Source organism: Podarcis pityusensis, assembly GCF_964106645.2.
Source record: "Podarcis pityusensis genome assembly, chromosome: 6".
NCBI classification, from domain to species: domain Eukaryota; kingdom Metazoa; phylum Chordata; class Lepidosauria; order Squamata; family Lacertidae; genus Podarcis; species Podarcis pityusensis.
In genome coordinates, this window is record NC_138030.1 from 46,116,783 (window position 1) to 46,134,460 (window position 17,678).

A 17,678-nucleotide genomic window follows, 5' to 3' on the forward strand; every position below is an offset into this window, starting at 1 on the left:
TAGCTGGAGGATATTTTCAACCCATGACCATTATACAATGCTGCAAAACGCATAGGCAGCTTGGAATGTGTGCCATTGCTTGAGCAACAGGTCAAAAGTCTGCGTCTCAAAAGAATTCAGGTTCTGGTTTTGCTTTCCTCATTTGTTCATTGTGGGCTGCCTTCCCCCTGAAATGTAGCCTTCTCTTTAATATGGAGACGGAAGAATGGGGATGAATTTCATAACGGTTTTTCTAGAATGACTGGTTTTAAATACTGTTCTTACGAGTTTTCTCTATACCCGTCCTCCGCTTCTACTTCCTTTTTAAAAATCATACTTTTTGTATTTTTAATATGTTTGTATTCATTTCTGTATGTTTGTGTAATGTATTGATAAATAAATTGTTTCAAAAGGAAGACAAAAGGCAGCTGGCTAGCTTAGGGAACACCGGGGGGGGGGCACACACAGCTCTGTCCCTGAGAGCAGAAGGAGCAGCTGAGAGAGATGCTGCCACCAACAACCCACGTACACCAGAATCTGCCACCTGAAGTGGCTTCCTCACTCTGCTTAATGGTAGAGCCGGCCCTGATGGCTGTCCCTGCTGCATAGGGGCAGCTGGAGCATATGAATTCCATCCCAAATGGTGTGTTTAGGAGGATTCTTATGCCAGAGTGTGGTGACAAGGCAAGTCAGAAGAGAAATCGTTGAGAAGGGAAATGAGCCTCTATAGAGAAAGTGGGGTTGTTGGAATGGACAAGGACTAAGAGAAGGGATGGTTTTAGCAAAGAAACCCGGTGCTTTGGCCCTGACATCCTGTTTCACAGGCCAAGAGTTGCCCTGCCCTTTCCCTGACTCATCACCTTTTCCCTTTGGAACAGGACACCAGGCAGCCAACACACCACAAAGACATGCTTGAGAATCCATGGCTCTCGCATGCATAGGAAACAATTAGCAAAAATTGAGTCACGGAAGGCATGGCTGAAGTGTGCCAAACGGGAGTGGCTCAGGTTAGTTCTCCCGCCACTGTGTCCACATCATCAAAGAGAGTTCCACAGCGCAGTTCTCTAAAGTTCTACTCAGAAGTAAGTCCGTCCAGTTCAATGGGGCTTACTCATAGGCAAGTGTATACAGCATTTTAATCAAAGGCACAGGAGCACAAAAAAGCCTCAATAGCATTTTGCCCATTTCCACAGGTGCTGGAACTGCATATTATGGGTGTGTCCAGGGAGAAAATCACCAGGTATCAGGTCTAAAAGGAGAGCGGCAAAGAAAGAAAAATGGATGGGGAGAAAGAAGAGAAGAGAGAAGGGTTGACCTACCCACTTTGGGCCCTAGCCACTGCTGATATACAGGTCCCCCACCACCGATGATGTCCTCAACTGGGGTGGGGGACCTCCCCACTTCTGATATAACACATAAAGGTTGCAAACCAAGGACTCTGGTGGCAGCCCCAATGCCACTATGGTAGTGCACAAGCGGATCACCACAGGAGATGGCCAGAAAGTGGTACCAAAGGTGCTGAAGATACACACCCTTACCCTAGTATTTGACACCCAGGATATATAGAGATACCTGGAGATACAGTGGTACCTCTGGATGCAAACAGGATCCATTCTGGAGCCCCATTCGCATCCTGAAGTGAACGCAACCCGAGTCTGCGCATACGCAAGTCGCGAGTCGCCGCATCTGCGCATGCGTGTGACTTCATTTTGAGCGTATGCACATGCACAAGCGGCGAAACCCAGAAGTAACGTGTTCCATTACTTCCGGGTCGCTGCAGAACGTAACCTGAAAATGCTCAACCTGAAGCATATTTAACCCGAGGTATGACTATATAGATATACATACAGTATTTTAGTTTCCAGTCTAGCCTCATAACTGTAATTGGTTATAAACTGTTTTTAATATTGTATTTTTAAATTGCTGTAACCTGCCGTAGGACTTTATGGTGAAGGGCTGGTAAGAAATATTAATGATGATGATGATGATGATGCAGCTGCCAGCCCAGCCCAGATATAATAAGTCAGTCATCTGGCCCTTAAAAGCTACTGACTGCTGCCTGAGCCCTCGCTTTGATTGCTTCTCCCAGCTTGACTTTCTGTGGAACTGCCTGCATCCCTCCAGGCCACTACCTCTGACTGTTTCCTGATTAAACTCTGGCAAAACGCAACTCACCAATCCTAAATATTTGCAGTGACATATCTGTCCACAACGTTCACGTGATACTATGGTTTGTGACAATTCGTGCTCCTTTAGCAGATAATCTATCTTGAATGCCTATTGGGCTTCAAGTGTTGGTAGGCTTCTGTTTCATAAGGCTCTTTTCTGTTTATTTTTTTTCTTTCAGATTATCTAAGAACATCAGAGTCCTACTACATCAAATCAAAGGCCCATCTAGTCCAGCAGCCTGTACTCTCAACCAGACAGATGCCAAGGGGAAGCCCAAAAGTAAGACCTGAGCATGGCAGCACTCTAACCATTGTACTCCTGAGCAACTGGAATTTAGAGGAACACCTCTTGTGATACTGGAGGTAGGACATAGTCATCATCACAGCCAATGGCCATTGGTAGACTTATTGTCCATGGATTTATCAAAGCCTCTTTTAAAGTTGGTGATGGGAACCATTGCTTCATCTTATGGCTGTGAATTCCATAGTTTAACTATGCACAGTGGGAAGAGAGTTCTTCCCTTTGTCTGTCCTCTTCCTGTGGGATGTAGCATAAGCAGTCAAGTACAACACTTTCTGTTTGCCCAGAGTGGACACACAGGGGGATGTTACTCCAGCCAGGAGGACTTCCTGTTACACCTGTCTGGAGCATCCTCCCCCTGCATGTGACCAGGTAGATAGGAGTGACCCTGTGAGACCCTGTGAGAGGGCCAGTCACACAGCCATCTTCCTCTTTGACTCTCTTCTGATATTGATGTTATTTTGCTGTCTGCTGGCTCTCAGCCAGCAGCACATGGACTCATTCCCATATGGGATTAACTCAAACCCTTTTCTGTAACTACAAGCTAAAGCCTGCCTTCAGGGAATCTATTGTGAACTGAATGCAAGTAAACTTTTTATCATTACTTTTAAAAGAAGACTTTTGTGTCTTTATTCTTTTTAAGATGGAACAAAGGGAATTTACCAGGAACAAACCCAATCTGGACAAGCCAGATGGGATTGTTTAAGTAAAGAGATTCAACGGAATCTACCAACTAGCTTCCTGCTATACACTGGGGACTGTACTCTGCTACTGACTTACTAGCATGAGTGGGGAAGGATAATATTTAATCAATATATCCTCTCCTACTATCCCACAACATTTCCACACTACCAGCATTCAGCATCATGGGGGACCTTAGGTTATCCCAAGAAACCACTGGTTCATCTACCTCTGTACTATTTATGCTTACTGGTAGTGGTTCTCCAGGATTTCAAACAAAGGTCCTGCCCAGCCTTCTTTGGAAATGCCAGGGATTGAAACTGAACTGGGGGCTTTTTGCATGCCAAGCAGAAGCTCTCCTGCTCAGCTAAGGACCTACCTTCCTATATTACGAGAGAGAGAGAGAGAGAGAGAGAGAGAGAGAGAGAGAGACCGCCAATATTCTTGGATGGGCCTGCCTCTCACTGTGTGTTCTAGCAACTAGCACGAGGTGGCTCTGATCTTGTTGGCAGCCTGCCAAATTATCTTCTTGGGTGGGGGGCAGCATGGCTACCTATCAACAGTAGCTGTCAAAGAAATCAAGATGGAGGAAACATTGGCTAGATAACCCTGACCCAAAGTTTCCCTCAAATCACTAGAAAAACAGACTAGGTAATTCTGCAGCATGTTTATTTAGCCACACCTGCAATTTTGTTTTCATCAGTGCTCAGATGGAAACATCCCTGAACGAGGTGAGAAAGAGGCACTCCACCAATAGCCTTGGGGGAATGTTCCTTGAACTGAAATATAATAAGATTGATTTCACCTTCCTAGGTATACATCCTACATTCATCTTTACATTTCCAACAATGTTTAATGTTTGATTGACAGAATGCCACTGACTCTTGTTACCAATAAATTAACAGAGCTCAAGAAGCACCACAGAGACGACTAAAAGATAATCTAAGGTAACATACACAAAGCTTAGCAAATTAACCGTATTCCTGAAGTGCCCTTCCTTTCTTCGCCCTTCCTTAGTTGACATACCCCCAAGTATCTTACAATGCCGGAACAGAGTGAATGAAACAAATTGCAGAGAAGACAACTCGTGTTGTGTGGTGGTTAAGAAACCCAGCTGTGAATCAGGACATCCCAGGTTCATATCTCACAACTCCATGAGCTCACTGGGTAGCACTGGGAGATCCACTTTCTCAGCCTGAGTCTCCCATCTGCTAAATGGAGGTTAATAATAATACTGACTTACCTTACAGGTAAGGATTGCAACCTGATAATATATGAAAAATATGCTTTGAACACCAAAAAAAGCTTTGAAAGCACCATAAAAAAGTTCAGTATTATTCTCCCTTTAGCAATAGGATTTGGCTGGGGGGAGGGGGGAATCTAGAGAACCAAGAGTTATATTTTATATGATATGAAAACTCATTCTACCCTTGTATCAGTTTAAGTTTCAGATTTTGCTTTGTCTTTAAATCATGTTCCTCTACCCCAGTTTGGTCTAACTTCAAATAAATTTTTTAACCAAGTCAATGCATCAGCCAGAGAGATCAGAGAATGCATTCAGTTAAAAAAGAAAATCCCAACTGACTTGAATGTGCTTGGGAGCCCAGCCATCTAACCGGCATTAGAGAGCCAATGCAAGCTCCCAATAAAATTTATTGCTTTGGCATTGGCTTGAGTGGCTTCTTGGCTGCTCAGCGTTTGGCTGAAACACACAAGCTGCAGCCCTACACCATATACAAGGGGAGCAGGCACAGAAAGGCCTTTCATAAGAAGCCAAGGTAGCCTCCCCTTCCGTACCTGGGCATTCATGCCAGCCAATGCTACGTTGAGTGTGCTGGATGTCAGAAGGCCCATCCCTCTCCATCCTTCTAAACCAAGTATGGGGAAACTGGTCCTTCAGATGTTGCTGCGCTGCAACTCCCATCATCCCTGGCCTTTAGACATGCTTGCTGGGGCAAATGGGAGTTGTAGTTCAGCAGCTCCTGCAGTGCCAGATATTCTAAATGGAGGTCCCTTCATGCCCTCACCTTAGAACCTGTTATTGTTCTGCTCCTGCTTTTCATGGGGAAGCAGCTGTGTACTAGGGAGCAGTGGGTGGAGTGGGATATTGGATGCAAGATGCAGAGGGGGCTCCATTTAAAATGTTTGGCCTGCAGGGTATTTGACGCAACAGCAGAGCGCCAAGCATGGAGATTGCCTAGGGATGGGGAGGAAATGGCTGCAGTGGTTTAGGAGAGCCCGCTGTGACTCTCGCTCCTTTCACAGGGTTGCGGGGTGAAGAAATGCAGTCATTGTCTGCTTGCTTCCTCCCATCCATCCATACAATTCTCCAATTGGTTTGATACAGCAAAAATAGATTATACTTCCATTTGTTACAATCCCAGTCAGCTCCAATCCAAAACTTAAAAGTAAGATTAGAATTACAATACACTGTGAACCAGGGGCGTCAACTTGGATAGAATATTGCGGGAGGAAAACCCTGTCCCACATAATCGATCACATGACACAGCACGCGCACCATTTGAATGGCAATGCCCATCAACTGGGGGGGGGGCGCGAAGGGACCTTGGCCCCTAGGAGTTGGCTCCTGTGCTGTGAAACCTTGTCAAGATTTATTGTTATTCACTTCTATTTGTTTGTTTTTTTAATAATATTTTTATTGACCTTTTACGAAAACAAAAGCATTTTGTTCACTTCTATTTGTTTATACTGTACTCTACACTTCAGCCCTCCATGCTCTGGTAATTTCCAGACTGGATTATTGCCATGTGTTCAACATGGAACTGCCCTAGAACTCAGAAACGATTAACAATAGTACAGTGGTGCCCCGCAAGACGAATGCCTCGCAAGACGGAAAACCCGCTAGACGAAAGGGTTTTCCGTTTTGGAGGTGCTTCACAAAACGAATTTCCTATGTGCTTGCTTCGCAAGACGAAAATGTCTTGCGAGTTCCTGCAGGGTTTTTTTCCTTTTCCCCCCCTTTTTCCCAAGCCGCTAAACCGCTTATCAGCTGATGGCTAAGCCGCTTATCAGCTGATCTTTAAGCCGCTTAACAGCTGATGCTAAGCCGCTTATCAGCTGATCGTTAAGCCGCTTATCAGCTGATCTTTAAGCCGGCTAAGCCGCTAATACTGTAGCGCTAAGCCGCTAAACCTCTAATGGGCTTGCTTCGCAAGACGAAAAAACCCGCAAGACGAAGAGACTCGCGGAACGGATTCTTTTCGTCTTGCGAGGCACCACTGTACAGTGATTTCCCTTCTGTCTCAGTCACAGCAGTCACTATGGAGAAATTATCATAACACTCTAGATTGAAGTATACCCTGTGGACATGAACTTAATCTCCAAAGTAAAAGATTTTCTAAGTCTGTTTCAATATCTGTACCTGAATTTGTCCTAGAAGACAACACTTTGTGCTTGGTAATTGTTTTTAAAATTGTCAATGAAGTGTGGAAGAAGAAGAAGAAGTAGTATCCAAAAATGCAATCGTCAGGTTACTGGCTGGGATTTGGTTTAGAACCCACACAACCCTTGTTATAGAACAACAGCACTGTTTGTTGGTTTGTTTCCTGGTCCAATTCAGGATGCTCCCACTAACTTTTAAGGCCTTAATGACCTGGCTCCAAATACTTGCAAGGCAGTTTCATTCCCGACAAACCTTACTGGATGTCATCAGCAGATATGGTCATCTTGGTAGTTCCACCACCCTCAGAAAAACTCAAGGAGTGGTAGCCCAGGAGAGGGATCCTAGGTTGTGGAGTTCCCTCCCTACAAAAATATATCTGGCACCTTTTTGTCTGTGTTGAAGATACACCTCTTTACCCCGGCTTTTGACACTTAAGTTATATGTTTTTGGGACCCACCCTGTCATTGTGATTTGTTTAAACTGTTTGAATGTTGTATTTTAAATTGTTGGGACCTATCCAGCGACCTTAATGTGAAGACTGTAATAAACCAAAATAAAATAATGATAATAAAAATATAAAATAATAATAGGGTTTCCTGGGGGGGGGGGGGCTAATGTAGTGAATAAATGTGATGTGATAAAAAAATTAAAGATATCAATAAGATATCACTGACTATCTCAAAGAGTGAAAAACTGAAGGCACCAAAATATAAAAAGCTTGAAATGTGTTTTGTCTTTGACAGAGCTGACATGGAAAGGATTTTTAAGCTTAGTGGTTATCCCAACAAAATGTCTTCCTGTGAGAGGGCTGTGGATAACAACCAAATTACTACCCATGATGCTAGACTTGTAACAGTGTTAGCTGTGCCACTCACTGCTAAAGCCAACTGCAAATCAGTACCTAAACAGAGAATTGTTTTGGGGGAATCTCAAAGCAGTTGATCCAGCAAAAGTGTTGACTTTACTGCTTCATTAGTCTCTTACCTCGAAATTTCTTGGGTGGGTTATCCAAATCACCAGCTGTTGGTTCCACCACACACCGGTCATCCACCAGCCTGAAAAACAAGCAAGAAAATATTCAGTTATGGTATTTGACTTTGAACTCAGTGATTTCAATGGTCTGAAAAGTTATCTGTTCTATTGTCTCCTTGCTCTGCCAGCTCCCTCAGCCTGAAGTGAGATGAGTGCTGCACCCCATATTAAAGTTTGACTGAACTTAACCATCCAGGGGTCCTTTACCTTTACCTTTATCACAGAGAACAGGAGACACAGGGTGACATCCTGCTTTGTGTTTGCTAAAGCTGCAAAAATAATTCAAAGCAATAACACAGATTCCTAGACCTAGTCGTAAATTTTGGGGATACAGCATCATTATTTTATGGTACACCAGCAGCACCTTGGGGTGGGATATCCAAACAATCAGGCATCTGGTTTGTTTGTTTTTGTTTGTGCGCACACACCAGAGACCAAATGTGCTTTCAAAAATAAATTAAAAATTCCCTTTTTTAAAAAATGAATAAAAATAAATCTTGAACATTCTGTAGCAGTGCAGCTAAACTTGAAAATTATCATTTGCCAAGATGTTCTAAAACAGACAGCTAATGCAAAAGCTTCAAAATGTATTATGTGTTGAATCTGCAGAATAATTATGTCTAATCTTGTGACTTTGAGGAAGCCAATTCATGATTTTGAACATCTAGGGTTACTCATACTAGACTACTGAGTTACTCAAAAGACATACCGGTAATTTGGTACATCTTTCTGACAGCCCATATATTTGAGAACAATCGCTTTCATTCTAAGTGTCAACTAACTTCTCTATTAAGCATAATCATTTCCACAATAACCTAAGAATTACAATTCCTTTTTGTTTCATTTTGGAAATAACGCAACAACAGCAGTGATAACCTTTCATGTTTTTGAACGCTTTTCAATCTGATCTTAAATGTTGAAGAAGCTTTTTGTCTCTCTACATACTCTTCCTCCACATTGGAGACTTTCTCGACGTTGGCTAATATAAGAACTCAGTGAGTGCTTGGATATGAAACATATGAGGCAGTATTAGACCAGGACAGAAAGACCAGGCCTCTCTTCTGCCTGCTACCCAAGATCCATTTAACTGGAGATACCAGGGGTTAAACCTGGGACTTTGATAATTCATTCAGCCTGCTTAGGCAACAGTACCTAATACATAAACATTCTGTGCAATTAAAAAGTTATTTCCTATTTGTCAACAGAAACCCCTCTGCACTATGCTAATGAGGAAGGTGGTTTGGTAACTTGCCATCATCGTTCTCAGTATATAAAATAACATAACTCCTTGGTGTATTTTGGCATGTATGCTTACAGTTGCAACACAGTGCAGAACACTGCCATCATAAATCAATAGTGGCCAGTAGTATAACACAGATGCTGGGGGTGTACCTCCTCAAACCTAGGGCTCCCACCCCCCTCATTTCAGGAGCCACAATAACTCTGGTGCATCTTGCTCTTTTTTGAAGTTTATTTCTATCTTGACTTTGGCTGCAAGCTTTAAATGATAAAACATGTAATTGAATGTTTAATCATTTGAATGTGTCACTGTTTAAACAGTGGAGCCAAGAAGGAAGGGCACATTGATATGGAGACCATGTAAGCATGCGCAGCATTGAGTGTGTTACAATAATCCAGTCTTGAGATTATTACCAGCTCATGGATCACTGCAGGCAAATTATCCTGATCCAGGAACAGTTGCAGCTGCTGCACCAGCCCAAGCTGGGAGAAGGCCCTCATAACTTCTGAGGCAACTAAGTTTCGAGCAACAGTGACTGGACAGCTCCATTAAGTGCCCAGGCTGGAAAATCCATATGAACAGAGTCCACATGTTCCAGCAGCAGTCAGCCTCAGATTAAGAAGCTGCAGGTCTGACTAGCTCCCTCTGCCTTCTATGATAAAGGAGAGCACCTTGGTTGAGCAGTCATAAGCTTCAACAGAGTGGAAGGGCCTGTGGTTCCACTCGGACAGGGGTGGGAAACCCTTGTGGCCTCCTGGATGTTGCTGAACTGCAATTCCCATCAGCCACAGCAAGAATGGTCAATGGATGATGACAGCTGTAGTTCAGCAACCTGGTGGACCAAAGGTTCCCCATCTTTGCATGAGGGTTTCTGAGCTACAGTCCTCAGAGTCAGAGGCAAAGGAGGCAGGTCCATTAGGGCAAAGGGGGCACTGGCTGACCAATCTCAGTCTGCTTCAGCCAAACCCCCACCAGCTTGCCTTCTTATTGACAAAACTCAGGGATCATTCTGTGCATCATTGGCTCAGCTTCCCTGACTTGCCACCCTACCAACGCCAATTGGCACCAGCCACCACACCTTGGGCCAGAGAGATGCAGGTTAGTCGTACCTTGTAAGTCAGAGCCAGAGCAACAGACACAACAGTGTACAAGTGAAAACATGACCAGGCTGTAGGTGATAAGCTTATTTTAGGATCCCCAGATTACTAATAAAGCACATTTCCCAGTTGGATGAATACGACTGTGCCACAGGTGTCTATTTTGCATTGTTTTTAAACTCAACTTCTGTTAATTGTGTATTGTTCTTTAGCTTTTATTTTTAGATTTGTTACATCACCTTGGGGCATATGTGGAAGGTGATTAAACAACAATAATCCCCCCATTGCCTTCACAGAAACAATATGGTACGATATTACAGGCTGTCAATACATTACGCTGGGAAGAATGTTGCAAAAGAAGGCAATGGGGATTCCAGCAGGATCTGAGAACAGCTGCGTGTTGAACAACCTGTTGCTTGTATATCGGGGGACCCTGTTGCTCCAGAGAATCAGGCTCTGCCTGCTAGAGCACTTCATTCCATCTGTCTCCTTTCCAGCTCTTCCTATAGTAGTGAAACAAACAGCTAGCTGCTCCTGGCACTTAGGGAAGCACATTAACCAGGCAGCCAAAATTTCAAACGTACACCAGTTTTTACTCAATGCATTCAAACATTGCCAAGGTGTCCTCAGCAGGAAGGCTCAGGGTGAAGGTTGGGTCCCACAGCGGTAATCCTTTCTCTTTGTGACTAGAGATGGTCTTCAACAAGCAATTCTAACATGACTGATCAGGATCCATTACTAGGTTATGGTAGATCCCGAGGCTACTGGCACTGCCAGTAGTAGCTCAACATTTCTGGGTGTGCCAGCTAACTATAAAAAATGTAAATTGGGTCACCAGATTCATGTTGACATTAGCATTCCATGAAATGATACTGCACACTTATCCAAATTTAAGGGTTCTTTTCTTCCATTTCAAAAAGTAATTCTTTTTGTTTGCTTAACTATTATCTAACAGTGGACACTTCAGCAGTGAACCTTGGTGAATAAGGAGTAGAATAATCCAGAGAAGGGTTTTCACTACTGACACTGTGACCCCAACTACATGTGATGCTCATTCACAAACATCTCTCCTCCCCAACTTTCTTTTTTTAAACATAAGCAGACAAAATTGCTACAAAAGGAGGGGGATTCACTTAACCTTTTCACCTCTGGCTGTTTCACAGCTCAAAAGCATTTCCTGCCATCACTACCACCCAACAGCACAAGTGAAAATGTATGGGGCATTTTCACGAGTGACACTGAGAAGAGCTTTTAATCTTGTGGAGGGGAGTGTCTGTTAATGCAGGAAAGAAAAGTGCAGGCAGCAACTTGTGAAAATACCCTAAAAGGTATGGGTGTAAACATCCCTAGTTAGATAGCATGAGCTGTATCTCAAGTTGTACTCAGAGTAAATTGAACAGACCTAAGTTAGTCGTGTCCTGAAATTTTAATGGGTTTACTCTGAAAAGGACTAACATGATTGGATACAACTCTATGTCCCAAACAAAGGCAAAGTGATTTTATGGAGTGGTGGGGAACTCTCTTATTAAAGAAGTTAGGAAACCAGGTTCAGCAGATTCCAGCCAAAAAACCTTATGTCAGTTAAGAGCTTTCAGAAATATGAAGTTCATCTGCCACCTGAAAGCCAGTAGAAAGCAAACCATGGGAATATACATCAACTTGGGTGAAGGCTCAGTGGTAGAGCCTTTGCCTTGCTTACAGAAGGTACCAGGCTCAATTCCCAGCATCTCCGGGTTGAAATGTCCCCTCCTTGAAGCCCTGGAAGGCTCCTCCCAGTCAGTATAGACCATAATGAAGTAGATGGACCAATGGCCTGACTCTATAGAAGGCAGCTTCCTATGTTCCTTGGGCAGGGATTACCGGAGCCAAGGTACCAGCATCCAGAAAGCTATAGCTCAGTGGCAGAGCCTCTCCTTTGCATGCAGAAAGTCACTGGTTCAGCTGTCAACACATGGGGATGTCCCCAGCCTAAAATCCTAGAGAAGTGCAACCAGCCAATGTAGACAATAGTGAGCTAGATGGAGCAAAGATCTGACTCCAAAGGCTCAAGAATAGATCTCATAGTGAGCAACAGTACTTCAAATGCCTTTTCTGACAGTCTCAATATAATCTAGGGCAAGACCTAGGAGGCATTGCACTTTAAAGGTTAAAAAACAAAACAGTAATACTGTTTTGAACATGAAACAAAGAATTAACCAGCGTTCTGTAGATCTTCTAGGAGTGGTGTTATATGGTCCTGGCAGTTGCACAATTGAATATTTTTGCTGTTGAACTTTGCACCAGCTGAAGTTTCTAAACCGTCTTCAAAGGCAACCCTGCATCTACCACCTTGGGTTCCCTAAAAGATATGTGTAATTGACCAACTAACTGAAAATCTGCTCACCTCTCTGACGTGCAAAGGACCAGCCAGTCTTTTATCCCAAGGGCTTTGAGAACAACGAAGAGCTGGGAAATAGATGCAAGCACTTAAGCAGCAAGAGGCCTCCTGAGTACTTTGGAACAAACCCAGAAACCAAACATTGTTTGCCTCTGTTCTTAAGTGAGAGAAATAGACGGCCTAACGTCTCTCAGTTCAGTGTTTTCAAGCTACTTCAAATTATGAAGATTGTACAAGAAGCCTTTTCCATCTCGTGAACTGTTCTCACAATCTGAGAAGAGCGTTCTCTTTTGTTGCTCTGCCAACTGGAATTCGTATTTAGATTCTCTAATTCATTTGGATCCCCAAAACCTGGATGTAACAAAAAAAATTAGGCAACCATCCTGGAAATCAGAGGTGCAAGGAAGCAAAGAATCATAGAATTGTAGAGTTGGAAGGGACCACAAGGGCCACCTAGTCCAACCCCCTGCAATGCAGGACTCCTTTTGCCCAATGTAGGGCTGAAACTCACAACCTTGACAAGAAGTCACTTCACGTGACTGAGCTACAGATATGATGTAGCAAAAGGTGACATATTCTCATTTCTGGCACCTAGTGTAATCTCTGTGAAGCTAACATAGCAGCTTTGATCTGACATCAAGGTTGCTGAAATCAGAATGTGCTTCAGCGTCATTACCAAGCACTTAATTGATGTGCCCTTGGTCTTTTCTTGATGAGACAAATTTCCATTCAGCTGAGACAGTGAGCAAGCAATATTATACAGTAGGCACTGGTTATCTTAAGACCTAAAAGTTGTTTTCAAGCATTCCATAAAAGCTTTTTGGTACATGGACTACCACTTGTACTAGGGGCGATATGTTTAAAACCATCAGAATTAAAGCACTGATTTGCATGAGATTATAAATGTCAGAACAGTTGATGCTGGTTACTGAGGGGGGGGCAAGGCGGCAGGGAGGTTGTTGAGATGCAGGTGCAGCCAATGTGATGATGCTCGCAATACTCCTACACCAACCTCCCTGCTGCCTCACCTGTCTCCCTCTTGGTAACCATAGTGAGCCTGGCATTGGGAAACCAGGTAAGCAACACTTCCCCCATCAACCACTATTGGAGGGAGCAGTTTGCCGTTTGGACTCTGCTTCAAGGCATCAAAATGGTTTAGGCCAGCACTACTGAAAGGGGCATTTCATGGGACGTGTTTGTATGGTTTGATTTAGGCGCCTAACTGGTAAAATCTGTGATTGTAATGTTCTCGGTTAGAAAGTAAAACTTGTTATACAAATAAGACAGGTTGGGCCTCTGCAAAAAAAAAAAGAAGAAGTTGTTCCAAAAGGGCAGATGTTATGTTTATTTGAGCATTTGGCAGCTTTGTCACTAATTGCCACACTGTAACCCTGTGAAAGTATGGTATCAAGTAGAAAGTCAGGAGAAGGAGGGACAGATAGAATTACAGGAAGAAAACTCAAAAAGTAAAGTTAGCTGCATCGTTCCATCAGGGGGAGATGGATCCCAAAATCCATATTCAGACTATCTTTATTAGTTAAAACATAATAAAGCACCTTGATGAGCATATAAAGTTGTCATCAACTCCAGCTCAAATTCTTAGGAAAGTAAATGAAATAATGTCTGGAAATATAAATAACCAACAATTATCAATCATAATTAAAATAGCAGCCTTGGGGAGCAGCAGGAGGTCCTGATGAAGGCGGGGAACAGCTGTTCTGAAACGCAGCTCCAAAGCCTTCTGAAAAGCTCCTTGACCCTGGACTATATAGTAAACAGCAATAAAAGGTGTGGAGAATAAGTAGGACTGGAATAACACTTGTAGTTTAATGTTGAATTTTGGACATAATGGAGATGTAAAAGTATTACAAAAGATGCAGGAGGAAATGGTTAACAATAGGACCCACGAAGGGGAGGAGGGAAGTCCAGGAGATTCTTTGGAATCTTATTTTTATGTTGTATGTTGGATAATTGGCTGTAAAAGTTTAATCTGAAAAACCAAATAAATAAATAAATAAATAAATTTTTAAAAAACAAGTGTAGAGGATGAGAAGAGTTGGCTATGTAGTCTGTCTTTGGCCATAGTCCTGCAATGGAATGGGGAAGGATGCAGCAAACTTTCAAGTGATGCTGCTTACGCAGGTGTCAGGTTGCAGCAAGGCCTCTTCCAATATTATCCTGCCTGGGTGTTAAGATCTGCAAGAGAGATCCTTCTTCGGATTCTACCAAGGGGTGGGGTGGTGACCCAAAATAGGGCCTCTTCTCTGTCATAGCATCCTGGCTGTAGAACTCCCTCCCTTCCAAACGAGACTCGGGGTTGTCTCTGAGCATTTCTCAACACCAATTAAAAACATATTTATTCTCCCTGGCTTTTGGTAGGGGCTAATGAGAGATACTTTGATGGATGTGCCTGCTGCTGTAATGCAGCTGGAGAAGATCTGATATTTTTGCTGCTGCGCTTTGTTGGGATAAGTTGCTGTTGGCTGCTGATTTACAATTGTGCTTTACACAGCAAACTGCTTGTTTTAATTTTGGTGCAGATTTTAAATCGCTTCAATCTGTGCTGGGATCACGAAAGTGATGAAGGGCAGGATGTAAACCTAAAGAATAAGGAAAAGAACAAAAATATACTTTTGTAGGAAGAAGATGAGAGAGTAACGGGGTGTGTTCAGCAGCCTGGCTTTGAAGACATCTGACTTGTGAATGAAGGCAATGGGGAGATTATGAAACTTTGTCTACAATGTGAAGAGAAGGATTAAGTTCCTAAAGTTCAATCAGGGAAGAGATTGCTATCCCATGATCCACTTTTGGAATGAGAAAATAGAGGCAGGAGATGGATTAGAAAGGAGGAAATATGGAGTGGAAAAGAGACACAAAGAAGCAGACCAACTAGAACAACAATAGTCTTCCCCATGTATTCCTATCAGTCACATGCTTCACCCTGAAATTGTTATTTCTATTTATCAGGCTTCCATCCAATCAGTTTTTGCTGACGTGCACAACTTCCTTGCTGTCGGTTCACCTTTCCATTCACTCTTCCTTGTACCTTCCACATTGTTCCACCACCTCTTCCCACCCCGGTTACACAGCTTATCACATTCTTTCACAGCCACATAATGGGACCTGGAATGACTAGTGTGGTTTCATTTCCCAAATGGGCTAATGGATCCGTTCCTTTCGAATGGGCATCCTGCAGGATTCATTTCAATGTGTAACTTAATTAACACAACAAAAAGGTAGCAGATGCTCTGGGAACACAGCCTGGGTTTATATGGCACCAGACCTCCATAGCCTGTGCTGCTTCTTATATCAAGAACCAGGACCTGCTTCTGAGAGTCCGCAGTGTAGCTATATATCATGCCTTTAAGTTAGGGTTGCCACGTGGCCAGTTGTTAACCCACCCAGCCATAAGTTTAACATCCAGGCTCTATTTGCATATTTATTCATTGATTTGTGGCTTGTTTGATTCTTATTTATTAAAAGGCAGTATCTCTAATCTTATCTGTTTTAAGAGATAGGATGGCATAAACGCTCCATGAATATGAAACTAAATGGACTACATGGGGCGTGTCCCCTCCCAACCTTATCAGCTATTCCCCAGGTTTCTAATGCACAAACATTTCCTTCAACCCCTTCTTTCTGCTGCCCATCTGTAGCAGGGGAAGGAAGAGGAAATAATCAGATATGGGGCAGGGAAGGATAAATGCAAATGTACTGTGCTTGCTTTTAACCTACATCAAAACTCCAACTGTGTACACATTAACACTTGCTCTGGCTCTAGTATGCTCCTACCACCACAGTATGTATGTATGTATTTATTGATTGATTGAATTTATATACCGCCCTATACTATACCCAGAGCTCTCCGGGCGGTTCACAGAAAATATCACAGTATATAAGACAAAAATAAAAGCAATAACCCAATAATACCCCCCAAAAAAGAGCCACATTTGAATAGGGTATGGGATGTTGATCAGGTCAGTTAAAAAGAGCCTGGTTAAAAAGGAACGTTTTTGCCTGGGGCCTAAAGGTGTATAATGAAGGCACCAGGCGACCTTCCCTGGGGAAAGCATTCCAGACAAGGAGCCACTGCAGAGAAGAGCCGTTCTCATGTTGCCACCCTCTGAACCTCTCAAGGAGGAGGCACACAAAGGAGGGCTTCAGAAAATGATCTCGGGGTCCAAGTAGGTTCATATGGAAAGAGGCAGTCCTTGAGGTATTGCAGTCCTGGGCCGTTTAAGGCTTTATAGGTCAAAACCAGCAGTTTGAATTGGGCCTGGAAACTAATCAGTAGCCAGTGCAGTTGGACTAGGATTGATGTACGTAATATGCTCAAACCATTTTTCTCCAGTGAGCAACCTGGCCGCTGAATTCTGCACCAGCTGAAACCGTCTTCAGAGGCAGCCCTACATATAACACATTGTAGTAATCAATGCAGAGTTTGAAGCCCCAAGTACACAAAACTAAATGACCCTTTGGTTCCCTTCCAAGTCTATAGTCCTATGATTCTATGACTTTAGCCACAATCCATAAGCGTCCTGTTGATTCTTGAGAAACACTCCTGCTTGATGCTCTTTCTCTCACACCAGTTTCCATGGGATTAGAAAACAGAAGCCACAGTTAAATCCAGGTGAGTACATTTCAGGCAGCTGTTGCGCCTGCACAGATCATAGCATATGCACCTATAACAGCTTCCGTGATTTGGAGTTTGGTGCAGGGGAAACAAATCAGGTAACAGAGATTGGGTGAAGACACCTCCACTCCTTCTCTGGTATGAACAGCAATATTAAAAAGCGTCTTGAAACACAGCGGCCAGGAGTGGACTTTGCTGCGTTTCAAGCTGCTAGTGGTTTGAGTCCATCCAGGGATGGCTGTGGGCAAACTTCCTGCACTGCAGGGGGTTGGACTAGATGACCCTCAGGGTCCCTTCCAACTCTGTGATTCTATGTTTCTTCATATTTGGGCATAAATCCTATTGATTTCATGGAGGGGCGGGTGAATGTTGGGAGTTGCCTCCACCAAACAGAGAATCTTAATTGCCCTTCAGAAGAGCACTGTTAACTCAATAGCACATTGAGTGACTGTGAATAATAGCACATAGAGGCTGGATCTAGACACATCAAAGAAGCATTTCAGTTAAACGTGTTGTAAATTTAAACAGGGAAAACAGGTAGAGAAAAATGGGACTCCACAGCACCATCTGGTGTCACAATGTTACATCGCATATATAACGCATATAAATCACTTTTTCTTTCCCAATCTATCTGAGTCCTCTAGAGAGAAAGATAAAGACTAAGAAATGAAGCTTGCATTCTAGAAACTTCTGAATTTCCACCCTCTCCCAAATCCCAGTCTGACTCAGAAGCAACAAAACTCTTTGCTCATCGTTTATTAGATCTA

The 17,678-nt window shown here is 43.2% G+C and overlaps 1 protein-coding gene across 2 annotated transcripts in view; it reads right to left on the reverse strand.

Annotated features, from left to right (window-relative positions):
* ITPR3 (inositol 1,4,5-trisphosphate receptor type 3) overlaps positions 1 to 17,678 on the reverse strand; it is a 98,635-nt gene that overhangs the window by 65,174 nt on the left and 15,783 nt on the right. For both annotated transcript variants that reach the window (XM_081009954.1, XM_081009955.1), the window contains exon 2: positions 7,517 to 7,587. In XM_081009954.1, the coding sequence (XP_080866080.1) occupies positions 7,517 to 7,587 (71 nt within the window). The remainder of the gene's footprint in view (positions 1 to 7,516; positions 7,588 to 17,678) is intronic.